The following is a 27,836-nucleotide window of genomic DNA, read 5'->3' as shown; positions in this document are numbered from 1 at the left end:
TTTGTTTCTAAGTCTCAAAGCTTGCCATCATGAAAAGGTAAAGTGAAAAATATAACAACATACTAATAAAATTGCTAGTAAAAAAATAAAAAAATGGCATGGTCCATAAATAATCATAACGTCAAGGTCATTCTCAAAGTCCAATTTCCCATATAATTCCATCTCCTCCTTTCTCTCTCCTGTTCCCTAGAGCCAAGACTCTTTTCCTTTCTTCTCACTTCTCTTGAGCCTTCAAGAGCAAACAGAGAAGGCCAAAAAAAAAAAAAAAAACCCAGAAACACAGACCACACCCCAAGTTTAGCAAAGAAAAAAGACAGGAAAAGCAAAAGCAGAATGGTGAAGCCAAGTGCTGGGCTTTTCTTGATCTCAGCAACCCTGTTTGCAGCGACAATGCTGGTATCATTCTGGGCCGTGGGGGATGCAGCAAGTGGGTCCCACGAGCTAAGCTACTACTTCCCGGCGGTGACCGCCTCAACGGCGTCGTTCTGCAATGGGGGCTCAATTGAGAGCTGCCTGATGAGTGAGCAAGAAGAAGATGATGATCAGGGGGAGCTGGAGATGGACTCAGAAACCAACCGGCGCATTTTGTATTGGAGGAGAAGGTACATTAGCTACGGTGCGCTGACGAGGGACAGAGTACCATGTTCCAGACGGGGTTACTCTTACTACAACTGCCGACCTGGTCGTCCGGTGAATCCTTACAACCGAGGCTGCAATGCCATCACCCGTTGCCGCCGGTGAAGCCTCACTAATTCCGGTGGTTTCTGGACCTTGTTCAAAAATGGATTGGTCACGGGCATATCTATCTGTTCATGACAATAATAGTATTTTATTGCTGCGCTACCTACTAAATGGTCTACTGCTGCTTTTTTTTTTAATTTTATTTTTTAAATTATTACTATTATTTTAATTTTCGAATGAGCCAGCTGTTTCTGTTTCTGCATTATCATTACTTTTCTTTGTTGCTTTCCTCAGCATAATTTTGCCTGTCAGTTTCTCTCGTTTACGGCACGAGGGATACATTTGTTGTCATAAAATTTCTACCTTTTGAAACAAAAATTGGTCATTCTGTTTTTTTTTTCTCTTGTAATTAGGAAATATTTGATAATTTATGACCATCACTCATCAACTGATGTAGTGAGGAGAACCAATTTATCCTAAATTCTCCGTTCACGTAGTGTGGCTTAATTCGCGACAAGAATAGGAATAGAGAGAGGGAGAGACTGTGTATATAGTATTCTGATAGATGGGGAAATCATCGCTGGATATGCAATTCGTAAGATCTAAAGGATTCTGCTTCCTCCTTTACTTTGTGGTGAATTTTATTTTATTTTATTTTTTCAATTTTGGGATTTGTGAGTGTTGGTCGGTTTCTTTCGGGACCAATGACTAATTGAAAACCATATCCCACTAGATGGATTCCATAATTCTTGAGCAGAAAGCTGTATTCTGCATTTTTCCCAGGTTCTTCCTATTTCTCAACTTTAACATCATTTGCCATGAATGAAATGGGTTACTCGTATGGACAGAATCAGAGAGGCCGCAACCAGCATTTTACTTTTTTGTGGGGGTAAGAAAAACCAGCAGTTTACTCACTCGCCCAATGATGATTGATGAAAGATAGACCTCTCTGTAACAGTGCAATATATCTAGACCTTCATTTACTTTCTAAGTTTAGCAAGAAGATTTTCTGATTTACCGGCAATAATGGTTTGAAGGACCAATTTCCAAAAGAGGTGCTACGAATTCAGGACAATGATCAATAAAGGAATAATAACAAGGACTAAAAACAAAGAGAAATAACAATTCCACAGTTCGTGGACTGGGAGCATCACAGCCTCGAAGAAACAAAGCATGGGCATAGCAAGCACTAACTTAGTAGGGTTTCATATACTCATATCATATTACTACTTGAGTTGGTAGTGGTAACAGATTTTTAATGAAATGGATAATGAGATGCCATTTCATGATTTTCATCTGTGTTCAAAACAGAAAAGTAATCTCCCCATAGTTAAACCCTCCTATTGAAAAATGGATGTAACACCAACCTCAGTTGAAATACAACCAAAAATTAGCAGTCGGAACGCATACCACAGCTAATAAAGTGAAAAAACCATCAAGTACACAAGTCACCGACAGATTTCTAAGGTCATTGTCATATCCTGAACAAAGAGAAACCTCACACATAGCTATCAATTATTTCCTTCAATTAAAATCAGGAAAACCGGTATTTATCAACTGACCAATGGCAACCATCACATGCTCCGGGTTTTAAGGCACACATTTTATGTCCCACAACTATAGAACTAATACTAACTGCAAAATCATTTCCAGCATGATAGGCCTACAGAGCTGGAAACTTTCAGAGCTTTCAGGATCAAAAAAAGGTACAATTTATGGGATGTTTGCAGTAGAACCTGGATCCTTCACAATTTATGGGATTCAGCAAGTTGCCACCAGCCAGGTTGCTTGGATTTGCAGCTGCACGTGTAAAAGTACACTATCTACCAGTACAAAGAAACCATTTGTATTAAATGGCGCTGCACTTTAAACTCAGTCATTCTCGATATTTATAAGAACAAACAACCAAATGAGTTCTTATAACGCTTTTCAAGTTCTACACGATTCACAAACAGATTTAAGGAATAAAAACGGCAAACCAGAAGGCACTCCATATCTTGGTACAATGATAGGCAGAGAATGCCATGGCAGATGAAATTAGGCATTCCAAGTAGTCACAAAATTATCGTTTACTGTTTCCAACTAATAGTATCATGACCAACCCACAAATATCCAACGCAACATGTCATTGCTCAATCTAAGCAGAATCATCAGCTGACTTTGGCTCATCTTTTGACTTCGGCTGTGCTGACGGAGATGGAGAGCCCTCTTGACCCATCTCAGCTCTAAGATCATTGATGCTCTGTTCCAACTCATCAATCCGGTTGCCCATCTCATCAAGTGGAAACATGGTTAAGAAAATGCATGCCTTAAGGCCCTGAATCTCATTGATGGATGAAAGCAAAATCTGCTTCACATTTGGAGGACAGCAGGCACAAAATAAAAAGTAAACTGGCATATATCAACTTAAGAAGTTTTCGTTTCCCCCCCTTTCTGTTTCCTCTTTTCCCTTGTTTTCTTCTATAACTAAATGACAAATTCAGCTCTTCACGGGAATAATGCATCTATGAATTTAATGATAGCATTCTAGAAGAGTTCTAAATCTTGTATTTAAACAGTGATTACCAAAAACATCAACATCACTATAAGAAAGACAATCAAACTTCAGTAACACATTTTTTGGTCCATCCAAGTGCCTCAATGTTTGACACCGTATGAAGAAACCAAGGTGTAATGGGGCCTATCTAACAACAACCCCAATTTCCAAATTCAATTGCTTAAAACACTATAATTACCATGTAAACTCTAAAAAAAAAATCAGAAAAAGTATTGAAATGTCCAATACAATTATTATTGTGCATGTATGGCATACAAACTACTCATGCAACTTTGACAACAACAAAGCAAAAGGTCCAAACTGCCCTTTGACTGCAAATCTCCACCTACTGTATAAGAACAGTATTTCCTCCTTTGGAGATCACAGATTAATGCTGGCACCACATAACAAGAGGGAGCTGCATGCTATAGTCTTAACTACATGAGAAGTTAATGAATAGATTTCCAAGCAAAGAAGGCAAGATATTAGAACAGACAACAGATAACTTTTGCACTTAACTAAATTGATATACAGCATCTAAGAGAAGTTTATAAGACAAAGATATCAAAGTCATTATTTCATCAACAGAATGGACATGGATAAAATGGAAGGATATTCTTTGTAATAATTGATTCCGACATTGCTTGAAACCTGGATTGCTGAAATAGAAATGGCGTATGAGTGTCAACACAGCTTATTTAAAAGTTTGTACATGACTAAAACAAATATATTACAGCCCAAAGCTATAGAAAGAAGAAAATGGTGCAGATTCAGAGTGAAATGAAAATAATAAAGAAACTAAGACCACAATAAAGAAGAAAAAAGAAGATGCAGACATACCATTTGTTGAAGAAGGTTTTGTACCTGTTAAAAATAAACATAGTCAGCGACTAGCACAAAGAGACAATATCAGATATTGCATAATAAGGATAACTTTCAGCCAGATAGCAAACGCTCAGACATACGCCGCCAGAATTGAGAATGAAAAATTAGTCAACAGTAACTGACAACCAGTAAGACCATACGTAATCACAAGATATTGAAAATGTAGGAATGCTCTTAGCGTAAACAAAATTTCACAACACAGGATAAATCACAGAGAAAGGATGCTTACAAAAGCAGTCATATCAGCAGTGCTTTGCTTTGAAGCATCACCATCATGCCCATCCTGCCAGCAAAAGAACACAGTATAATTTACACAGATGAAGGGCCATAAAAAGGCATTTCTTTGGATTTAAGTTACATCATACATGAGTTCTATGTTCTTTCAATTTGAATCTTATAGCAATCAAAAGGTACAAACGCATCATCTAAATTTTAACGAGCCGACCTTATTATCACCAATACAAGCAGATTTCAAAGCAACAGCACATCCAGTTAAATATGTAGTCACTAGTGACGATAACGCTTAAGATGTCAGACCCCATACTTATCTAGAATTTTAGAGTATGATATTACAAAACAATACCTGTGTGCTTATCAATGACATCTATTATGATGCTGGTAAGGTCCCACGTAATGATTCCTCCAGAGAGGTACCACTATCTCTCAGGTGGAAACCAAAGAATGAATCAGAAATCATGGAACCCAGTGACAATGTTGAGTGTGCTTATTGTAGAAAGAAAAAAATGATAATTATTAAGGACTAATGAAGATTGTTATCCACTCTTCAAACTATCATTTAGGAACAAGACAACATCTCAACTATTAAAATTTCAGAACAAATCTTATGCTGCCAACTTTTTTTCCCGTCTTTTTTCACCAAGATGGTCAAACACAATACCATTCCATATAAAATGGGATAAAAAAGCTTCAATTAGTTGGTCAATATCTTCCTTTTGACAACCAAAATAAGTTAATAACCTAAAGAGCAAATCCCCACAGAAAAAAGAAACTTCAAATAACTCCTCATCCACAAACTAGTTGGAGGTAATTTCTTTTTTTTTAGTTAATTTCGTTACTAGTTAAAAGACTAATATCCATGCTAAACAACACAACATCGTCTTTTGAAATCTAGATACATCGACTTAAGAAATCAATCATAACATTTTATAGCAAACCTGTCCTTTCTAATATTATTAGTTCAAACCCCACAAAAGTGTATAGTACCCAGTCATTCATATTTGGCTAAATAGTACATTTAATACCCAATCATCTTTTTAACACGCAGGTACACCAGCTGATGAAATCGATCTATACTATTTCCACCCAAACAAACCTTAAAGTTCTCCTTCAAAACACAAGGAGTTTCCAGATTTCGAGAATTATTGCATCTATCACTTTCCTTTGAAAGAAAAAAATCCAATTAAACTGTGCCCCTAACTTTCCTTTTTGATAGAACAACAATGCGGAAAGAGAAGGTAAGGCCACACCACAATGAGCCAGGCGCAGCTAAACACTGAGCAGGGAACCATATACTTCCTAGAAGGGTAGCCAGTAGCCACATAGAGACCCCATCCATGTCCCTAATTTTTGTTTCATCCCTAAGCGTTTTCTAAAAAAGTAAAAGGAAAAACCAAAAAGCACGTACAGCGTAAAACAGATAACAGATCAAGCATACTCGCAACAAAATTAAACATCACCAAAATCAGAAATTTTACAACCAGAAATCATTCATTGCTTACAATGGAACAACAATTTGCAGCAAATATAAGGAAATTAAACCAAACCCTAGAAGCTAATTTGTGCGAAGCAGATTCGAAGCAAAAGAGATATTTCTGCTGAGTAAACAGATAAATCAATTGATACGAACGGAAATACGAACATGGAAATTGAATTTAGCTACGACATTACCATTTTCTCGGCGTTCTCAGTGGCTGTTGGCCCGAAAGAAGGAGACACAGTTAGTGTGTGAGTGTGTTTGGCTTTCCCCTTTACAGAACGAAGAAAAGAATGATGTGGGTGTGATTTTGAATTTGATTGGCAAGCTCGCAAATGTGTAAATTAGGAAGACGCTTGGATGATGCGAAATGACAAAATTCTCCCCTCCAACAAACTTTTTTTTTTTTGGCTCCTTTATTGAGTTGTCTTTTCTTTTCTCTTTTTTTCTTGTTTTCTAAAATGCAAGGAGCCTTCGCATATCATGATGGTTGGTAAGAAGACAGGAATATTTGTTACGGAAAATCTACAAGAAAATGCATAGGTATGTACATATCTTCTCTTCAAGCTACGTTTAAGGATGTAAATTAATCAAGCTATTCAATTCTAACTTGCAAGTAATTAAGTCAAAGGTTCAACTCAAATTCGAATTAATTTCGAGTTATTTGACAAGGAAATTGAGTCGAGTTCGAATAGAAAAAAAAATAAAACTCAAATACTCGTAAAGTTATTATCAAATGGTGTATTTATGATATAATTTTTAATAACAAATTAAAATTTTATGAAATTTACTAGAAAAATGGGTTTGAAAACTTGATTGAATTCAATTAAACTTGATTTAGTCAAAATCGAGTTCAAGTTCGCAATTATTTTTGCTCAAACAGAGTTTGAGTTGTGCACCGCTCCAATTTAATTTAACTTGATAGCAGCCTTTGTTGTGAATGGAAGCACATTATGTCAAAGTTAATAGAATCTCAATGAAGTTGAGAATGAGTTTGAGTTCAAAATTAGTAAATTGTACTTGATATATCTGAAATATATATGTATATAAAAAATAAGAGACCATAAGAAACGAACATGAACTTCTTCAAATTTAGTGGATAATAAGATGAATATTTGGGAATGATGCACTTCTGTCGAATTTCAAAATTGCACCATCTCAAAGAGATATTTATCCAAAAATAAAAAAGGGCAAAGAGGACAAAAGAATTGATTCTTAAGGAAATCCTTATACTATATAAAATTGAGTTTTTGGTCAAAGAGTAGGTTGAATTTCAACCGCATGGGTGGGGGCTTTTTGGGAATGTTAAATATTGTGTATTAGCCTAACAGCTTTAGGTGCAACTTCACGAAGCATGTATTTGGATATGTTTACTGAAATGACCCCATTTTAGTACATTTAAAGTTCTCATTGACGAGCCATCTGAGTATTGATGGAATATATAACGAGTGTGCAACCATTTTTGCCTGTTGTACACCCCATATATGCTTGTGTGCTGATGTAATTACTAAAATACCCCTTAGACCCAATTATTCCTCTAAACGGACAAGTAAACGTTGCTTCTATGTGGGAGGGGGTGTCGTTGAAATCGTCCGGTACCTGAAACATTCCAATGGTTGCCTAACCGGTATGGCTGTTAATGGTTTGGTCGGAACCCACTTCCTCATCTTTTAATCTGCATTTATGCCCCACGAACGTAGGTCCGTTACCCCCTTTCAGCTTCAATTTCCCGTCGCCTCCCTTTACAGTGACCTGCCATGACGTTTCCTCTTCTTGGATTCAATTGCTTAGGTCCGACTTCTGTTAGCTAGATGAGCCACTGGTGTATGAACTCTACTATGAAATTACCAATCATTTGTCTGTTCTTTTTAGACTTTGGATTGATCGCAAATTCTAGCATGATTGGTATTCGGCCTTTTTCTTTTCTGTGTAAGAGTTTTAATTAATTTGTCGAATGTGATTTGCATTTTTTTGGTTTTCAATTGGCGAAGAAAGAGTAAAGATGCCCATTTTTGTTTCGAATTTAAGCTGCATTTCTGCTGCTTGGTACTTGGGAATAATTGTTTTAGGAATTTAGGAAAATGGAAACTTTTGCAGAACTTTGAATAAGCATAATCCCATTTCAATTTTCGAAGCCTCGTATGGTGCCTCAAAGGTATGATCACAGACTCATAGCAATGTTGGAGGGTATAGTGATTGTGAGTTTTGAACTCTAATTTATTCATGATTCTGGGAACTTTTTTCATAATTTTGATTGCCATTAGGAGTTCATGAAAGGTGTGGTTGGTGCAAGGTCATCTTCTGCATTCTTTAGGTTATTTTGCTTTTTGGTAGTATCGAATTTATGGGGTTCAACAGCTGAAGTTTAACAATTGATAAACTTCAGGTTTTCCTTTTTCCTTTGCAGTTCAAGAGTTAATAAGTTATTAGACAGTGAAGTTCTTAGTTCACCACTTTTGCAGTTCAGGGTTTTTCTATGTTTGCTATGAAGAAATTATTTTATCTCAAGTCATGTTGCAGCGGAAATGGAACTATTTGCTTTGACATTTTCACTGATCAAACATTTTCTGCATCAAAGTGGTTTGGTAGCTCCTTTTCAGCCTCTTTTCTGCTCAGGAAAGAAAATTTATTAAGGGAAGGGTGGTATTCATTGCATATTAACTGGATTTCTGTTCGGTGACAGTTGCTCTTCATTTCATCTGGTCTTTGGTAGTAATTTTTAGCACCTTTTCTTGCTTTTTTTGCTTTCTAATGCAAATTTTAATTTTTACAACCGTGGTTTCCATTCATTTTATTTAAATATTGTTGTAAATGTCTTAATGGTGGTGAATGGATTCTTTGTAGGTAATTTTTCCTGAAGTAATAGATGTTGACATGGATGACGACTATGAGGATATTATGCTTTTGGATAGAGAAGTGGACACAAAGAGGAAGGGCAAGGTAACTATAAACTTTTGTTCGCAAAATGTTGCTTGGTACAATATTAATTGGATTTGTGAGTCAGCTGACTCCAATATGGTACTTCTTGTTTGTAGACATGACTCTTATATGGTAATTTTGAGAGTTTGATGGCGGTTTTTCCATGTGGACTTGCATTTTAAATTTGAATTCGTTATATGGTTGGTATTCCTGTTAGAACTTGGTTGTATTTATATATCTGCAGATGTCACAGCGAGGGGGTTGTTTTGGCCAATAATGGGCCAAGAATTAGTTCATGGTAAATTGGTGAAGGTATTACTAATGTTGTTGTACTTATCATAAATATTTGTCCGTACACCTTTGGGAACTTGCTGCATCTAATTATTTGTTTTCGGGAACTTCCTAATTCTAATATTGGAAGACTCTTATGTTGTTTGTCTTATAATCATACCTGTATTATTATTTGTCTAACCAAAAAACTTTCTTCAACCACAGGCACCAAACACCCGCGCGATGCGCGGGCACTCCTCCCCTAGTAGAGAAAAGGAAACACTACTACATATTAGTATACATGTTTTCAAATGTACATTTCATTGGCAGTGCCAAACTTGAGACGAGAAGTATAGAAAAAGCTGTTGAAAATGTGAATGATGACTTATTCCAGTTTATATAAATATATATATATATATATATAAAATGATCCAAGTCTAAAATGCAACCATCATAAAAAACTTTAAAAAGTTACAAAAGACTTCCACACCCATGGCATGATGGGTAACGTTGCCAACATTGACAAGATTATAATTGCACGCCGCGCTTTGAGATCAAACCTCAAAAATGATGCTTCTTAACAAGTACTACTTAGCAACTAACAAGCAAGACACAAACCGCCTGCATTTATCACCAAATTTGTCCCTCGAGAAGTCAAGGAGATCACCAAGTTCCATAAGTACTTTAAATTTCTAATTAGACAAAAAAAATAAAATTAAAAGGGCAAATGGTGCAATTATGTTTACGGCAAGCAAGCGAAATATCCCATGTAATACAGAACCCATATAAATCTCAACATTTGAAAGTGGAAGCACAAAATTCTCGTGCTCATTCAAAATATAACTCTTTGTGTTTGTGATGTGATATATACATATATGAAATATAAAATGATTAAAAAGATAAAAAAAATTATTAAAAATGCATTTATGATACAAGAAAAATAAAAAAAAATCAACATCCAAACATACTCAATAATTGGTGTACAATTTCCTGAAAAAAAAAGCTAATTTACTCCGTTTGAATTAGTTATTTTAAAAAAATTTTACTGCAACAGCGTATATGCAAAAGTTTTACTATAAAATTTTTTTAAAATATTTAATTTATTATATGGATGAAATGTTTTTGAATTATTTTTATTTATACATTGGTGTAACATTGTAACACTACTGTCACTTGAGGTATTTTGTGCACAGGAGCCTAGCTAGATCGCCTCACAAGTTTTGATTCCGTTCCTTGTGCCTACCCAATTCCATTTCTTAAATAGTACTAGTGATTAGGTTTTTACCGGGTCTCGCCTCTATACAGCACCGATTGTGGATCTGTAGTCTGAAGAAACCAGCCGAAGTTCCAAAAAGAATGGAATATGCTTCACCACCCCACTGCTCCACATGTCATGAGTGAAAGATCTTCTTCAGTTGTTTATAATCATTGGTACCTCCCCTTTCAAGAACTTCATCATTCTTCGTTTATTGACAATTAACAACTAATACTAATGATTACAATCGAGTTATAGAGTAATTGAATGATTACTAATCAATCTCCACCTTCCTAAAAATCCTTTCACCATAATTACCATATCAAGTCTAATATTGCATACCGCGCAAAGGGAAATAGTCGTATGCAAATTGATGGGTTTAATTAGTATTTTGAATTTACTCGTTTCTTATTAAGTTAGTAACAAGAATGCCAATGGAAACAAAGCTAAGATTTAATCAGGTACTTACACAGAAGGATTAAATTAAGGATTTAATCATGTGTCTTATGTGGTTCAAACACCGAACTAATAAACTATCAAGCAAATATGATTTTACTTTTAATATTTGAGTAAATTTTATATACACTGACTGACAGTGTATATATTATCATAGTTAGATTCGTGACACACGTGTAAAAGTTGAATTTTAAATTCAAAATTTATACAATTATCATTTATTCTTATCACAGTTAGATTCATGACACACGTGTAAAAGTTGAATTTTAAATTTATATAGTTATTATTTATTCAAAACACTGTCAGTATAAAAAAAATTAATCATTAATATTTTAGTACCAAAAAAAAAAAAATTTAAAGGCATCGGCATGCAACGTGTATAGACAAGTCAACTTGGGTCCGGGGCAAAAAAAACTTCAATTAAGTAAAACGTCGCGCTTTCTGTTGGCTGTATCTGGTTTGCATTTGATCCGTTCCACCACATGATGACGGGACCCGCCGGACAACTAAGGCTGAGACATACCACGCTGATGGGTGATGGCTAAGCCCCCACTCTCGTACGCGTAAAAGTTCACGTTCAAACTTCGAGCCCTCATTGCCTTAATCTACTCGTTCCGTTTGAACAACAAACAAAATGAAATCCTTAACAATGGGAAAATAACTAAAATAGGCATCTAGCTTTTCACTGAAATTTGTTTAGTCCCTCAGCTATTATTTTCACTTAAATTGGTCCTCAAAATTTTTTTTTCTGTGTTAACTCTGTCCCCTTAGTAGTTGCTTCCCCAAATGAAAAGAAAGATAACACTTCTGATTGATGCAAGGTGCATATTTAGAAACCATTGGTCATCTTACAAGTGGTGCTAATCTTATTTACTCTTTTCTTGGTACTTTAAATTTGTTAAGTAAACAATAGACTATGATAAAAAGTGTTATTTCCATAATATAATTGAATCTTTAATCAATCAAGGTCTCCATCTTGAATCTGACCAAGTTTTTTTTTTTTTTTTTTAAAAAGCTGATTTTATTTCAAATGTGTGATCCAAATCATGCCCTTTGAATCTGCATGGCATTGAAGATTATTGGAAAGAAAAATTAGGCTAATATTGTGACAATTTTTTGTAATTTGTATATACGAGGTAGAAATTTTATTAACAACATGTTTATGATGGAAAAATGTTTTGAAAAAGAAACTGAGAAGTCCAAATGAACTCTTATGCCTATATCGAGTCAAGCAACTATTGGGGGACGGAATTAGCACCTAAATAGAAGTTCGAGGACCAATTAAATGAAAACAGAAGTTGTGGGCGTAAGAAAAAGTTAGAGAATTGTTTTCGCTATTCAACCCTCCTAAAAAGGTAGTAGTAATATGGACATATTTCCTCTGTCCGAACCCAACTCTCTCTCTCTCTCTCTCTCACACACACACACACAAACACAACTGTTCTCTCCTTTCATTTCTAATAATAATCACCTTCTTTCCATCTTCTCTTCTCTCCAGCTTCCTTCAAATCTCGCCTCTCACTCTCTTCACCGACACCACCCCCACCCAATCACCCCTCGCCCAACAAACCCTTTACCCTATCCCGTACCCCAAATTCATACCCTAGCTCTACTTTCTTCAAACCCCTCACACATCTCAATTTGGTAATTCAACCAAAAGCTAGAATAGAAACCCATTATCATATTCTTCTTCTTTTTTTTTTAATATCTCCTATATTTCCACTTTTCCAATGAAACCCATCTCCATTGTCTGACAATCGCTCCTAACATTTATTATTTTGTAGTACTAGACTTTGTATTATCACGTACTGTTTGATCTTTCCTCCTAAAGAAGAAAAAGAAGAAAAAGATGCTGGAAAGATGCTTGAGCCCGCGTCGAGCTAGGCAAATGCAGAGGCTCTTGAGAAATGGGAAGCTTACACTTCTTTGCCTGTTTCTTACGGTCATCGTTTTAAGAGCTAATCTGGGTGCTGGAAAATTTGGCACACCCGAGCAGGACCTTAATGACATCCGGGAAACCTTTTCTTACATCCGCCGGCGAGCTGAGCCCCGCCGTGTTCTTGAAGAAGCCCGGCAAACCTTTACTGCCACGGACAATGGTGCTTCTGATACCAATAGTTATGCTGATTTCGATATTAAAAGGATAATCGCTGATGAAGATGACGGTGATGAGGTAGTGTACAAGAGAGATCCCAATCAGCCCTATAGTTTGGGCCCGAAAATATCGAATTGGGATCAGCAGAGAGCTGAATGGCTGAAGAAAAATCCCAACTTTCGGAATTTTGTAGCACCCAATAAGCCTAGGGTGTTGTTGGTTACTGGTTCGTCGCCTAAGCCCTGTGAGAATCCTGTTGGGGATCATTACTTGTTGAAATCGATAAAGAATAAGATCGATTATTGTAGGCTACATGGGATTGAGATTTTCTATAATTTTGCCCTGCTTGATGCGGAGATGTCTGGGTTTTGGGCGAAATTGCCATTGCTCAGGAAGCTTTTGCTTTCGCATCCTGAGGTTGAGTTTATCTGGTGGATGGATAGTGATGCTATGTTTACGGATATGGCGTTTGAATTGCCATGGGAGAGGTATAAGGATCATAATTTCGTGATGCACGGGTGGAATGAAATGATTTATGACCAGAGGAATTGGATTGGGCTGAATACTGGTAGCTTTTTGTTGAGGAACTGTCAATGGTCTTTGGATATTCTTGATACTTGGGCACCTATGGGTCCTAAAGGCAAGATAAGGGATGAAGCTGGAGAGCTTCTGACTAGGGAGCTTAAGGATAGACCGGTTTTTGAAGCTGATGATCAGTCTGCTATGGTTTATATATTGACAACTCAGAGGGAGAAGTGGGCCGAGAAGGTGTACCTTGAGAGTGCTTATTATTTGCACGGTTATTGGGGAATTTTAGTGGATCGATACGAGGAAATGATTGAGAATTATCATCCTGGTCTGGGCGATCATCGGTGGCCACTTGTGACTCACTTTGTCGGTTGCAAGCCTTGTGGAAAGTTTGGGGATTATTCAGTTGAGAGGTGTTTGAAGCAGATGGATCGTGCACATAATTTTGCAGACAATCAGATTCTTCAGATGTATGGATTCACTCACAAGTCACTTGCTAGTCGGAAAGTCAAAAGGACACGGAATGAGACAAGTAATCCTCTTGAAGTGCAAGATGAGCTTGGGCTACTTCACCCTGCATTTAAAGCTGTTAAGGTTTCTGCTTCTTAGGTGCGCATTGGAGGGGTGGATTTGGAATCAAGATTAGGTTGCCCTATCTGCCTTATTTTTGTTTTTTGGGGGACTGTTAATCATAATACATGTCATTTTGTATTTTGTTGTTGTCTATCACTCGTCTAGAGCTCTGGTTCTTGTATTCCTTTATTTGTCGCAATCTTTATGTGAAATAGTCTTAATGAAAGCATAGTCAGAATTTGTATTAGCTGTTAACTTTGGCAGTATACTTCAATTAATGCAATATCTAAGGAAATGCGTCTTCTGGGTTGCATTTTCTGTTTCCTGGACAGTGCGTTTAATGGATCACTGAATGTAGTCCAATAGTTGATCAACTTGCACTTATGGAATTTAGTCCATCATTAAGTGGTGAGCGCGATTCATAGTAATGTACTCCTTTTTATAGAATTTGGTTGCTTGTCTATATTTGGTTCCTTAGCATAATCTAAACCATTAATATGTTTTGGTTGTCTGTCAATTGTCTATTATCCGATTCATTTGGGTGTTTCTAGTAGCAGAAAGTTGTGAAATACGCTTGTCATACGATGGCACATTACATCTTTCAAGTGTTTTGAGTTTCTGTCATATTATACCTTAGCCCTAGCAATGTAAGGCTTTAAACTTGTGAAGTATGTGATTGAACATCCCCAATAAGCCACTGTCTAGTATGATGACATGACAGGATTAAGTTGACAAAATATTGCGGCACACACAAGTTGCCTAAGGTTTGTAACAGAAGCTTGTGATATTTGAATCAACTGCTCTGTGAATACACCAGTTTTCTATAGGTAATTTGGTAATACTTTGTTCTATATATTCATTTATGGCTGCAAGTTCAATACTACTGGTTAATTAGCATAATTCCAACACTGGATGCAGTTATGTATATGCATGTTGTAATAGTTCCATAAGAGGGAGAATGTGAGAAGATTGGTGGATGGACTTCATTTCTTCTCAGCTATTAGTAGGCTGGACTCCTAATGACTTCAAGGCATGTCGTTTTCTGCTTTTCCACCATCTGTTATTTCGATAAACTTTTCCTGCTGCTCCTGAACTTGCCTGAGTGCTGGAACGTCTGTATTAGGTAGAGTTTTCAAGTTGGGTATTGCCCAGAATATGTTGGATGTAAGGTAGAGTTTTGATATTGATATCAATTTTAAGGGAACAGAGACACCATCAAATTCATCTTGAACAACTTTTGCTGAAAAGATTGGTTTCTGAATCAATTAGTGACAATAGGCTAACAAAATTTGGTGAATTGACGGGGCAATGTCCATATTGGAAGCAGTTTGAGATCAACCTGTTACGTTTGTCAAGCTTATTTCTGAAACTTTGTTGACGATTTTTAAGGTGTCTGTCTCTGCTGCAAATAGTGTTCTGGCATTCCTAATATTTATTGACTGACTTTCTAAATCTTTGAAATTGAATTGGATCTGTAAATGGAGACAGAATATCAGCCGATTGAACGTCTCAAATGTGTTCCTGATTTTGGTTCTTTCTTCCTTGTCTTGATATTTGGATTAGAATTATGGCTTAGTTCATTTAACGTGCAACTGTTACACAACAGCTGAAGGCTGGAGAGAAGGTGCTTGGCTAACAAATGGACCTGTTTCTGCTGTATGTATGTATGCCTGTTGTTTGTTATTGGAATAAAATGGAACAGAATTCTAAACAGTGTGATAGTCAGTATCTGACATGGTTGTAGACTTTCTCTGATCCTTATGATTCACTGCAAATGGGTAATTGCAGCAATATGCTATGTCGTTGATCAGCATGTGATGCGGTAACCGATAATACCTTGATGGACTAAGCTGTTATGTTGGCTTAACTCTCAAAGAGTTTGAGGCTTGAAATTTGCATAGTGCGCATAGATGCACGAGTATCAAGGACGTAAGAATTATGGATTGTGGACTGCAACCGTTTGTGCGGGTTGTATTCATTTTCCACGGCGCGCGTAACTTTCATTGTACACGATGTAACTTACTTTGCACACAACGTAATTTTACAACACTTTTTTGTGGATCCCACACATGACGTGAAAATCGAGTTACATGGTGTAATCTGAGCCGCACAAATTTTTAAGGCCACATCGTGACCGTGAACCTTCATGAACGGTTGTCACTGATAACCGTTCCTGCCCCATTTCCTTGGATTGTTAAGCATAAGCTTGAAACCTAGTAGCACTGCTACCTGACTAACATCGAGAAAACAGTGACAAATACACAGTAGTATTCGCTTTTTGAAGTTGAATGGAAAAGGTTACTCCAGAAGAGTTTCTGTGCTGAAGCAACATAGTATAATTTTTGTTCTTTGCGGCACTAGGAATAATGGCCACGTTTGATAAGATCAGGCTCCGTGGTCTTAGAGCATGGGCGACGCGAAATAATGAATGCAATTGCTGAAGCTGATGATACGCCATGAGCCAAAGGTCAGGTGCCAGTTGGCCTTTGGTGATGTGATAAACTGGTTGAAGTCAGATAGAAAACTGAGTGGTTTATGGATTTATTTTAGTTCACTTTTTATCTTTTGGCCCTTTTCCTTTTTGTCTTTTTACAATGCGGCCGACAGATGGAGAAAAGATGAATCATGGTTTAGCTTCTTGCTGCTGTGATTTCAGTCTTTTCTTTTGTTTGTTAGAACACTCGGGAAACCACCACGAAGTTTGATTGCAAGCACTTCGTGGGTAGCTTGTAGTTGTAAAATGTTATTGACTGATACCGAAAATGTGTGTGAATGATGATGAGTCCATTTGCCTAGACAATGAACTAATCTGTTTTGTTTTGACTGATAAGATTAAAAAAAAGACTTAACCAGCACGAGGATCCATAATCACAGCTTGAAACAAGCTTTGAGGATCCAATTCCACGGGATTCATCATGAGTACACTGCTTCAAAAGGAAGATCACTGGTTCAAGTTATGCTCTGTTAAAGCGCCATGCTTTTTCCATTGCATGCCCCCTAATATATTCCATAAGCACTAACTTTTTTGTTGCGATTGGTATAATCTACAACTTTGCTTTTGTACTTTCTGCTCCTATAAGATTGATTGGGATGACTTAATCTGTATGATGAACCTACACTACGCCACACTATTCAGAAGTATACCTTTGAAAAGCAAAAACGATAAACTGCCGTGCGTTGAAACAAGAAAAGCACCAACAGAGAATTTAGTTCTAAAGCGTATGCTAAGATGTCCGAATTTTCTTGTAAACAATTAATTAATTACAATCTTATACAAGAAATACTGCGAATTAGCAGTAAAGCTAAACCCTTTTTTTTGCTAATACACCCTATTGCTATCTATAGGGAAAAGTGATCGGATTTTTGATTGAATATATTATTTAATGAACCTTAATTTTTATTAGCAACTATCAATTATGGTTATATGAATTATCAATAAATAATTATTATTTTTTATATATTTTATTTTAGTGAATTTTCTACATATTTACCATTACAACATAAAACTACTTTTTTGTGAAAATAATAATTTCAAATATATTCAAACACAAATTACTTTCATTAGTTGCATATGTGAACGTGTGTGCCTTAGACACTAGTCTTAAATAATCAATTACTTTAGAGTAGTTGGCTATCAAGAGAGGCTTAAGGTTTGACTTGAACGTAGGTCAAGAAATCATACCCCTGGCCTGCATTTTAAATTTAGAATTTTCTTAAAATATTTTACCAGCGGGTGTATAGATATCCATTTAGATCGATAGTGGTTTACTCCCCCAGATTTTTCCCTTGACCCTTTTGGATCATTCCTTTCTCCTAGTATAAAGTAGGACTCCCAGTATAGGGTAGAAATATAGATATCCGTCTAAACCGGTGTTGGTTCAGTTCCTTCGAATTTCCTCTTAACTCCTTTGAATCCTTCCTTCCTCCCAGAGTGGGACTTCTAGTATAAACTCCTAGTATAAAGTAGAAGTAAGTGTAGATACAGAGTAGAATCTACTGGTGGTGGTCCAGTCTCGTTAGGTTCCCTCTTAACCCTTTTAGATCCCTCATTTTTTCTAATATAGACTCTTAGAATACAGTAGAAATAGATGTAGAATAAAATCTATCGTGTCTGATTAAATAAAAAAGAAAAAGAAAAAAGACACTAGTCCTAAACAAGGTGGTAGAGTTCCAGTACAAGAAAGCTGTTGCGGCACTAGAACCGCCCCACTACTTTGTCACCTTCTGTCAGTCAGTCAGTCTTCTCTTAAACCCTAGATTTTCTCTGTCATCCTATACATACGGATATATACGTATACACATTTGTACACACACGAACACCCCCCAATTCTTATTCATACAGAACTAATTCCAATAAAGCTCCGAATTTTAGAGAAATTGAAAAATGGAGGTTCCTGTTGTAGAAGAGGGGAAAGAGCTAGTAAAAAACGAAGAATTTAATGTGGCTTCAATAACGGAGGTACCGGCGTCATCGTCTTCGAGTTCTTCTCCCGTGATTGGGCGGTTTAGGTTGAATAATGGAGTGGCGGAGCTTCGGTTTGGTGAAGATTCTGAATCTAATTTATTGCCTCATTTTGATCTTCGTTGCACTCAGGCAAGTTTTTTTGGTTTTCCTTTATATTCGTGTAAATTCTATATTTGAGATATAGCTTGGGGAGTGCAAGTCGCACATTTAGGATGTTTCATTAATAGAGAGAGATTGTATTGTTTGTTTTGTGTGTGTGAAATATTATTTTGCAATTTAAAGTTTGGAAGTTTTAGCTGGGAAAAAAGGACATCTTTTTAAAGTATTTTATGGTTTTTGGATGTTATGGTTAAAAAAAGATTTATAACTCGAGGAATGTCCTTTCATCGAAGGCAACAATGCTACTAAGATTTTGAAAGAAGGTGTAAAGTTTATATTTTTTTTGTTTAAGTTTAATGTCTATTTAAGTAGCTTAGAGCTGTAGATGTCCTGTTTTGCTAACTCGTTCCATGGTCTGTTAGAGTAAAAGTCGGAGGTGTTTTTGCGATAGATCTTAAGGAATTTGTGTGATGCTGTTTTCCTTCATCAATTTTTATCTTGAGAAATTGCAAATAGAAGTTAATTAAGGCAATAGAAAAGGAAAAAGGGATTGGTGAAAAGCCTAAAACTTTAACATTTGTAGTAATGTCATCTGACTGTTGAGACTTGCTTGCAATTCTCTTGAAGCGTGAATCGTTTTATTTTCTTTTCATTTTTGCCAGCTTTTTAAACTAAGCCAAGTTCAGTCAATGTGCATACAAGAAGCTTCGGAAAGTAATAAAGAGGTACAAGTTACTGATTATCAACTCTCATTTACTTTTATGAACCATGCATTATATGGAATAGTTTTCTACATTTTAAATTTACTTGAGCTGTTCAACAATGGTGGACTTCTGATTCTTTTCATCTTAGAAGAATGGCCATGTTTTACAAGCTCGGACTGATTTTTGGTATCTGATTTGACACCCATTGACCCTGGTATGCCTACACATTCAACTTGTAGTTCCCGAGACCTGCAAGTTGGGACATTGTCCCAAAATTTTTGACTAGACATGCTAAGGATCTTGAAAGTTTTAATCTTCCAGATCTGCATTGTACCAAAAGAACCCCGGAAGGGGGGGGGGTTGTTGGCATCTTTTCTGATCCAATTTCTGTGGCTATCAGGCTAACATCTTCTCTCTCTCTCTCTCCCTCTCTCTGTGCATGTGTGTGTGTGTGCACTGTACTGTATAACCTTGGATATATGGACTATTTCGTGGTGCAATTGCAGATTAAAGTTGTGAACTTTGAGCATTATTTTACTAATCATGCAGTAAGGTTTCAAATTGATCTTGCCAGATGAAATAGTTCTTCAACTATTTTATAAAAGCCTTAACAAAGAATTTACTTGTAGTATAAATTCTTTTATTTGATACCAACAAATAAACTGGAAAAGAAATATAATTCTCTTGTGCTTGGCATTATTGTGGAAGCTGCCCTTGCATTATCAGATGTCCTTGTGTTGACTTTGTGCTTTTGAACCAGAAAACCTATTCAAGGGGAATCACCATTCAATTTAGAAACGAGGAGGAAAGTAGGGCCTTCCATTGTGCATTTGATCAATGGAAGAAAGAAGTGGTTTTTCAAGGTCTGTTTTGATATTTATCTATGAGTTTTGGAGAATGGACTGGCATGTTGACTTTAGTTGCATATTGCATGCATCTTCTGTTTCGCATGACTGAACTCCTCTTTTGTCTGTTGTGGGTGAGGTTGTTTCTTCTGATGCATTTAATGGTTAGGATAGTGTATCAAACTTGGACTTTTTGCTTCATTTTGTATACATAATTTTTCATTGGGACAAACTGCATTTCAAATGATATTGCATTTTCAATTTGCATTTAGAGCCAGTTCCTTGAGACTTTTAGATAAGAGATGGGCTCTTTATCATTACTTTGATTCCTGTAATTTTTAGATGTTTGATATTAGCTAAGAACAATAACTTAATTTGGCACTCATTCTTTTTCTTTCAGCCTCACATTTGCCAAATGGGACTGTGTTGGCATCACAAAGCAAATTTGATAGCAAAATAGAGGCATCTTCTGCTAAAATGTACTTCCACTATTATGGGCAACTATTGCATCAGCAAAATATGTTGCAGGATTATGTGAGAACAGGTTAGAATTGTAATCTGTAATTTTGTATTCCTTCAACCTCATCTATGGTGATATTTTGTTTGAACAAGGTATATGTTGCTACTAAATAGGATCCTTATTAAGCTGCTAATTTAATGCATGATGTACATGGCCATGGTCGAATAAAAATTAGGTTGTCTTAACATGGTTGGGCTTGTGCCCTTGCTTGGCTTAATGTAATGAATTTCACCTCATTTTAGCTTTTTCTTCCTTTTTGTTTTGTGAGTTCCTGTTTCAACCATTCTTTCTGTTATACACCTAGCAATCCCTCTCGTCGTTACAAAATTCCCTCTAATGGATTAGGCATTCATAGCTGACAAGCTTGATATGTAACATATGTTCATAATAATATGTATATAAATAATTAAAATTGTGCAATAGCCTGTTCTGCGATTTCTGAGCTGAAACGTTAGCAATTGAAGTGCGTTTCTTGCTGTATGTAAATCAAGACAGATGGAAAATCAGTATGAACATCTTTTCTGGAATTTCATTTAGTTGCAGCACGATGCTGATACTTAAAGCAAGAGTTGTAATGATAATGCTATAATTTTTCCCCTTTTGTTCATTGTTTCTTAAACTATGAAGCTGTGCCATTAATAATTTGTATGTTTCAGGAACATATTATGCTGCTGTCATTGAGAACCGTGCCGACTTTTTTGGCCGTGTAGTTGTTGATGTTGGTGCTGGTAGTGGCATTTTGTCCCTATTTGCTGCCCAGGTTTTCCTAATTACTTGTATCTCTCAGAAACATTTGCTCTTTATTATGGTTCTTTTTGTGAGACACGATATGAAGAGTTGTTTTGGCAGCTTGCTCACTCTCTCTCTCACAGGCTGGTGCAAAACATGTCTATGCTGTTGAAGCGTCTGAAATGGCAGAATATGCACGTAAACTTATTGCTGGGAATCCAATACTTAGTCAAAGAATTACTGTGAGTGCTTGTCTTGACATTTGATTTGTCGGTGAGAATCATTATTAGCTGTTATATAATACATTTGGAATTTAATATTCCCATCTATATTATAATAGGTAATCAAGGGCAAAGTTGAAGAAGTTGAATTACCTGAGAAAGCTGACATCTTGATATCTGAGCCTATGGGTAAGTTAACTTTGTCATACTCGAAAGGAGATCTAGTAGATGAGGTTTCTGGTTCTTGTCATTGCAATGCCATAGTGAATGACTAGTGGACTAGATGAGGTTTCTGTTCATTGTCTGCTTTTTATGCATTAACGTTCATCATCTTCATTTTCCAAGTCTCTTTAGAAGTTTCCTCTGTCTTCATCTAGGGTCTTCAGCATGTTCTTTGAATTTGTTTACACACAGCCCCTTCTCACCAAAAGAAAAGACCAAAAGGGAAAAAATATTGTTTACAGCAACTTGATTGCTGAGTTGTGGCTGAGGAGTTTGGCATCTTTTCTTTTTCATACTTGTTATTTTCATTTTTTTTTTTGCAGATTCCTTTCCTCTCCTATTGCCTTTAGCTGACTAGTCCGCATTTTTTAGTCATGAATGTTGTTATCGTAATGCATGGGATGGCAGCATGCTCCTTTTTGTTCACCTCTGTGCGTGTGTGTGTCTCCCCCCAGCAGGGCGGTGACGTTAAAGTTTGAATGCCCTTGTCAAATAAATCTTATGTTATTACTTCCCATCCAACGCATGCAATACTTGAGGCCTATGTGGCCTTTTTCTTTATTTGGGCTATTGTGATGAATATTAATATGTTTACCATCTAGTTGACGAGAATGATTCCCTCATGCAGGCACTTTGCTGGTCAATGAGAGAATGCTCGAGTCCTATGTGATTGCAAGAGACCGTTTCCTTGTTCCAAATGGAAAAATGTTCCCTGCAGTGGGAAGGTAATTTCAGAGACTATTACAACCAAGGCACTCTTTACTTGTCATTCTATCTAAAAACTAATTTTTCTTCTCTCCCCCACCCAAAAAAGAAAAAATAAGAAGCATTTTTAGGTTAACAAAATCAGTTAGCAGATTTATGGGTAGAGATACAATTTAATTGCCTTAATATGAGTATATTTTGTTCACATTTTGTCCTAGACAAATGGAAAGGTCAAATCTTGGTTCAAATGTTTACTTATTCTTGATTTACTGCACGACATTCTAGCAAATGAATTTCAAAAGAAGCATCAACTATTTTTTAATTTGCGAGAACTTTGTTTTTGTTGCTTTCTTTTCTTTACTAAGCATAGTCATCTGCTGCTGCTAAGCAACACACATTATCTATGTAATCCGAAGTTTTGTCAAATATGTTGAGATAGACCTTTTCCAGCTATATGTACCCATTTTCTAGCATGTAAGGCCTTCTAGGTCTCTGTTTACCTCAGAGGTTGATGAAGCTTCTTTTCTCATCCAGTGTAGCAGTATGATGGCTTGACTTGTTTGCTTTTGCAGAATACACATGGCTCCTTTCAGTGATGAATATTTGTACATAGAAATTGCGAATAAGGTATACATTTGAGGTGTATTGTTACCTACTTGCTCATTACTGGGTGAACCCGCGGGGGGGGGGGGGGAATACAAAAAGTCTGTAATTTTTTCGAAGCGGTCCTAGTGTCATGGTTAATTTTACTGTCCTTTGACAACACATACCTTTCCATGAATTTCCATTCATTTCTTGTTTTATAGGCTCTCTTTTGGCAGCAGCAAAACTATTATGGTGTTAATTTGACATCGTTACATGGATCTGCATTCCAAGGATACTTTTCACAGGTCTAACTTTTTTATTTCTTAGAGTATTGAATTTGGACTATTTATGGTTTATCTTGTTGATTTTCCTTTTTTACTCAACCGTTTTTTTGATGTTCTGAGGAGGGTGTTTTGAACACCAATACAAGTTAGAGCTATGTTATAAATGTAGAAATGTCTGATCAATATTAACATGTCTATGTTATTAAAGAACCTCTTAAGAGTATATGATTTTGGACTTACTTATGGTTTGCCTTTAGCAGAATTTGTTGCAGGTTCTTTGCTATTTAATTTCCTATAACCTCTGTGACTAGTTGGAAAACTTTTAGCTGATAATCTTCAAATCAAAATGAAGGGCGGGGTTTTGGAAATAGAAGTGCATTTTCAGTGAACAATGTTAAGTAAAAGGAGGTGATGAGAAAAGCTTGCATTCATGATCAGTGTGTGCTATATCTTAGCTTCTGCAAAATTTTCTGTAGACTCAAAATATGTTACATAACTTCCATCTATCCTATTGGACTTGCTGGTTTTGGTGGGACTCATAAACATCTGCATTTTTCTTCTAAGTCTTGAGAAGAAATTTTTATTTTTGTTCTCGTCCATCTCTGAAAATTTTTTCCTGTCACTTCTCTGCCCTATTTTGTAGTAAACTATACATCAGTCTCCCTTTCTTTATTATTGGTTAACCCTATATTTGTCTTTTCTTTGGAGAGAATAGGTTTTTAATTTTTGCCTCATCAATTATGTGCTTTCTTCTACTCACAACCTGCTTCCTGTTTGCTACAGCCTGTGGTTGATGCTTTTGATCCAAGGTTATTAGTGGCTCCTGCAATCTCTCATGTGATAAACTTCACTTCAATCAAGGTACTAGTAAAGTCTCTGCTGCTGCAAGTTACGTGCTCTTTACCAAGCAATGGTCCAGTTGTACCCCCAATTTCTTTCAATTTAATTAGGTGAAGAAGGGTCCTGTTATACCTTGAATATGCTGGGGTGTTTACATGAAGGAAGAAAAATTGGCTTTGATTTGATCCCTGATTGGCATCATGAGGGTAATGTAAATCTCAATCGTATTTCAGGAGGAAGAATTATATGACATAGACATCCCTTTAAAATTTGTGTCTTCTGTTGGCACTCGAATTCATGGTTTGGCTTGCTGGTTTGATGTACTATTTAATGGAAGGTAAGCCGTTCCGTTTTTGTCTCTTCAGTAGTCATTCTAGTTATTGATTGCATTGTAAAGCAATCGTGTAAAATTTCTTTGCCTGCAGCACTGTTCAGAGGTGGCTGAGCACAGCACCTGGCTCACCTACCACACACTGGTACCAGCTACGTTGTGTTTTATCTCAGCCAATTTATGTCATGCCTGGACAAGAAATAACTGGTCGACTTCACTTGGCTGCCCACACTGCTCAGAGCTATACAATTCACCTGACATTATCTGGTTAGACATTATAGTTCCTTCTACAATTTACTTGACTTGGACTTGTGATAATTTTAGTTTCTCTTAATTGCCAATGTTACCATATTTTTGTTAGTAAAAGTAAAAACTGTATTGGTGTCATTAATAGCTAAGACGTGGGGCCCTGGTGCTGAACAAGGTGGAATACTCCATACTTCAACGGGCAAACTTGATCTAAAAGAACCCTATTACCGGATGTCTCAACCCCAGGTCTACCCTGTGGCCCAGGACCAACAATCGCAGCAATTGTTGCAAACACAGGTATTGACTGGCATCATGTAAAACCCTAGTTTATCTTCTTTGATTTTCTGATATAGTGATTAAGAATTGAACAATTGCAATACATGGCTTCTCCTTCGCAGTATGGTATACATGGACTTTTAGGACATGCATGACCTTTCAGGATAGAAGCGTAATTGCTATCCCGCTTGTTGTGAGAGTGCCACTGTTGTAAAGCAAATGAAAACTGGTGTTAGTAGTATGCCGCTTCCCCCCTCCCCTCTTCCCTTTCCCCCCATCATTTCGTGTTGATTTATGAGCATTAGTTGGCTTTATGGTTTTGTTATGCAATGGAAGGAAAAATGGCTTAGTGATTTTGGTACTTTGGTCCAAAATGGTCTCCTCTCCTTTGAGTATGCTTTGCGACATGTTTCTGGTTTTATTGGGGGTCATGGCATTGGTGGGATGCCGTAATTCTTTTTCTCGATGATGACTCATAACTTACCCGGCTTATCCTTGGTAGGATATACCAATATTATCCCAAGATGAAGATGGATCAGATTTGATGCAACAACCATTTCAAGAATCTGGTGCTGAGTTCAATTCTCTTTGAAGTCATTGGTTGGTGCCGAGCTCCCATACTTGTAACATTAAGCCATTTGGCCAAACAATAGTGGAAGAGTCTTAATCTAGTCACGTAGTTTTAACCGATAGCTTTTCCATCTGTGCCTGTAAATTAAAAAAAAAAATACAAGATTTACTTCATATTCTTCAAGTGGTGGCAGATATTTTACAACTAAATTGCCTCGTTGAAAATTACTGAGTCAAGCTTAGAGCTAGTTCTTCTATAGTGACTTTTCTTTTAATAGTGACGTTTCATTGGAATTGCGTCTCTTTCCGCGCAACAGCGCGGGTAGACGCGGGTAATTTGCTCAGGTTAATTTTTGGTAATAAAAAGAAGAATTATTTGGTTTATTTCCTTAAATTTGCTGAAACAAAGATTATTGAATCAAAATTGGTTAATTTTCCTCGGCTAAGATTCTTTTTTATGTTTTGAAGGGTGCAAAATTTCTTCCACAAAACTTTTGAAGGGTGTCCAGATTCTCGAAGCAAAGATTATTCAATAGGCGGTACCAGGGGTCAAAGAAAAAGAAAAAGTAGTATTAGCATTGAATAAAAATTCTGCAGTAGAGAGCTGCAATAGCATGAATAGGATACAAGACAAAGTTGCCATTCCCCAGGTCTAATCTCATTCGTGCCGTTGATTGCCTTTCCAGTCAATCCTCTGTTGGTTTTCCACCGATAAATCCCTTGTCCTCGTCTTTTCTGTAGTTTCAACCCGTCAGGTGTCGTATGCTACTGGTTACTACTCCTCGCATATCTGACGCAGAGCACAAACACGCCTCCCTCTCTGTAGCTTGTTTCTCATTCATTCTATTGAACATTTGTTTCTCAAACCCTAGTAGATGCACAAGATCAAACATTTGATCAGAGTATTGATCATAAACCACCGAAAATAATTACTAGGACTAAATTTAACGAATAACTCTAGTAACTGCAACATGGTAAATGAGTTCACACAAAAGAATTTTCTTTGGGGCCAGTCCATTAAACAGCAGAACTTAATCAGAAAACTACCTTGACCAAATGTGCCATAGGATCACCCCATCTAACTCTTTCCTTGAGCGTTCTATCAAGTTCGGGGTCATCTCTGTGATGAGGGATTAAAAAACATAAAATAAATCAGGCAGGCGCTCAAGAGACGATAGTTTTTGTGAAAATCCAGATAAAAAAAAATTTAAGCAAACATTCTCCACATTGGCTGAGTAACCATATGCGAGAAGAATGCTTCCATGCGATTATCATAAACCTGAAGAGAGTGGAGAGGCAGCTAAAAGGGAAATACTGAAGTCTTGCATCAAAGACCTGGTTTTTTTTCCCTGGGTAAATACACAATTCAAGTTAATCCTCCTCATCAATCGTATCGTATCACTGAGGTAAGACACATAAAAAGCAAGATAACGTGCACTAACCAATATAATTCTTCTTCTTCTTTTTGGTCTGAAGCACAATCCATAGATTTAACTGTGGGAGAGCAACTAATAATTTCAGAACCATACACAATAAATCATGAATTTCATTGCCAAATCGCTTGGTTATTTTTAAGAACTAGGTCTGTTTAAAGAAAGGAGAACCTGGAAGCTACGGTGACGGCGGTGGCAACTGAGAATGCAGTGGCGGGACCGGCGATTGCAGCTGGGAAAAGCGAAGCGTAGAAGCGGCGAATGCAACGTGGGCGGTGTATTTTGGATGGAAGCACAAATGTGGAGCTAGACTTTCAGGTGATGTTGGAAATTTGGAGTGACATAACACTGAGGATATGAGCTGCAGACTGATGGAGGAGCTTCTGAGTTCTGAATATATATAAAACTAAAACTACATACGAAGACGAACGAGAAAGCTGTAACTAATTTGTGATGTTGTCGATAGTTTTTGTTGTATTCTAATTTTATATATATATATTTTTTATTCACTACAAAATTAAAATCTATAATTATTATTTTAATTTTTAACTGATGATATATAGTTTCTAATTTTGAATAATTAGTTTTTGAGATGTTTTCATATTTTAATTATATTAAGTATGTTTTAATCACTAAAAGAATTTAAAATATATAATCAGTCAACGAGCGGATTTTGCTGAATCTGATTATTTAGTTTCTATATTTAGATTTCGTGAAGCAACCGTCGAATTCTAAACTGAAGTCGATTTTCCAATATCAACTCCAGCTTTTAAAACTGCCGCCACTCTTCATTCTAAACAGACTGGATTCTTCTGACTACTTCATCTTATACTGAATTCGATGGAC

The 27,836-nt window shown here is 36.6% G+C and overlaps 4 protein-coding genes and 2 long non-coding RNA genes across 7 annotated transcripts; 4 read left to right on the top strand and 2 right to left on the bottom strand.

Moving 5' to 3' along the window:
• The first annotated feature begins 333 nt into the window (after positions 1-333).
• Positions 334-741, top strand: LOC113738111 (protein RALF-like 33). The gene has a single exon (XM_027265294.2). The coding sequence runs from the start codon at positions 334-336 to the stop codon at positions 739-741; it is 408 nt and encodes a 135-aa protein (XP_027121095.1).
• Positions 742-2,541: 1,800 nt separating this feature from the next.
• Positions 2,542-6,152, bottom strand: LOC113738112 (heat shock factor-binding protein-like). Its single transcript, XM_027265295.2, has 5 exons — positions 6,011-6,152; positions 4,332-4,385; positions 4,058-4,081; positions 3,834-3,876; positions 2,542-2,961 (listed from the first exon to the last, which is right to left on the bottom strand). The coding sequence occupies exons 1-5, from the start codon at positions 6,011-6,013 to the stop codon at positions 2,819-2,821; spliced, it is 267 nt and encodes an 88-aa protein (XP_027121096.1). The 5' UTR covers positions 6,014-6,152; the 3' UTR covers positions 2,542-2,818.
• Positions 6,153-7,370: 1,218 nt separating this feature from the next.
• LOC140038597 (uncharacterized) lies at positions 7,371-8,743 on the top strand. 2 transcript variants are annotated; one of them, XR_011842173.1, is made up of 2 exons: positions 7,371-7,516; positions 8,661-8,743. It is a non-coding gene; the product is annotated as an uncharacterized lncRNA (long non-coding RNA). The 2 variants fall into 2 exon arrangements; XR_011842174.1 differs by having other exon boundaries at positions 7,506-7,640.
• A 3,375-nt stretch (positions 8,744-12,118) lies between these two features.
• Positions 12,119-14,241, top strand: LOC113738109 (xyloglucan 6-xylosyltransferase 2-like). The gene has a single exon (XM_027265292.2). The coding sequence runs from the start codon at positions 12,566-12,568 to the stop codon at positions 13,946-13,948; it is 1,383 nt and encodes a 460-aa protein (XP_027121093.1). The 5' UTR covers positions 12,119-12,565; the 3' UTR covers positions 13,949-14,241.
• A 3,687-nt stretch (positions 14,242-17,928) lies between these two features.
• Positions 17,929-25,782, top strand: LOC113738107 (probable histone-arginine methyltransferase 1.3). The gene is made up of 15 exons (XM_072084187.1): positions 17,929-18,506; positions 19,139-19,201; positions 19,941-20,043; positions 20,426-20,569; positions 21,202-21,305; positions 21,418-21,516; positions 21,615-21,684; positions 22,346-22,442; positions 22,995-23,049; positions 23,229-23,312; positions 24,075-24,152; positions 24,365-24,468; positions 24,557-24,729; positions 24,857-25,008; positions 25,490-25,782. Exons 1-15 carry the CDS (start codon positions 18,297-18,299, stop codon positions 25,577-25,579), a joined length of 1,626 nt encoding a protein of 541 aa, XP_071940288.1. The 5' UTR covers positions 17,929-18,296; the 3' UTR covers positions 25,580-25,782.
• A 324-nt stretch (positions 25,783-26,106) lies between these two features.
• LOC113738108 (uncharacterized) lies at positions 26,107-27,437 on the bottom strand. The gene is made up of 5 exons (XR_003460032.2): positions 27,162-27,437; positions 27,000-27,051; positions 26,837-26,906; positions 26,605-26,677; positions 26,107-26,425 (listed from the first exon to the last, which is right to left on the bottom strand). It is a non-coding gene; the product is annotated as an uncharacterized lncRNA (long non-coding RNA).
• Positions 27,438-27,836: the final 399 nt, after the last annotated feature.

The sequence above is a fragment of the Coffea arabica genome, chromosome 3e (assembly GCF_036785885.1).
Source record: "Coffea arabica cultivar ET-39 chromosome 3e, Coffea Arabica ET-39 HiFi, whole genome shotgun sequence".
NCBI classification, from domain to species: domain Eukaryota; kingdom Viridiplantae; phylum Streptophyta; class Magnoliopsida; order Gentianales; family Rubiaceae; genus Coffea; species Coffea arabica.
The sequence above is the reverse complement of the archived record's forward strand: the minus strand, read 5'-3'. Positions and strand labels throughout refer to the sequence as shown.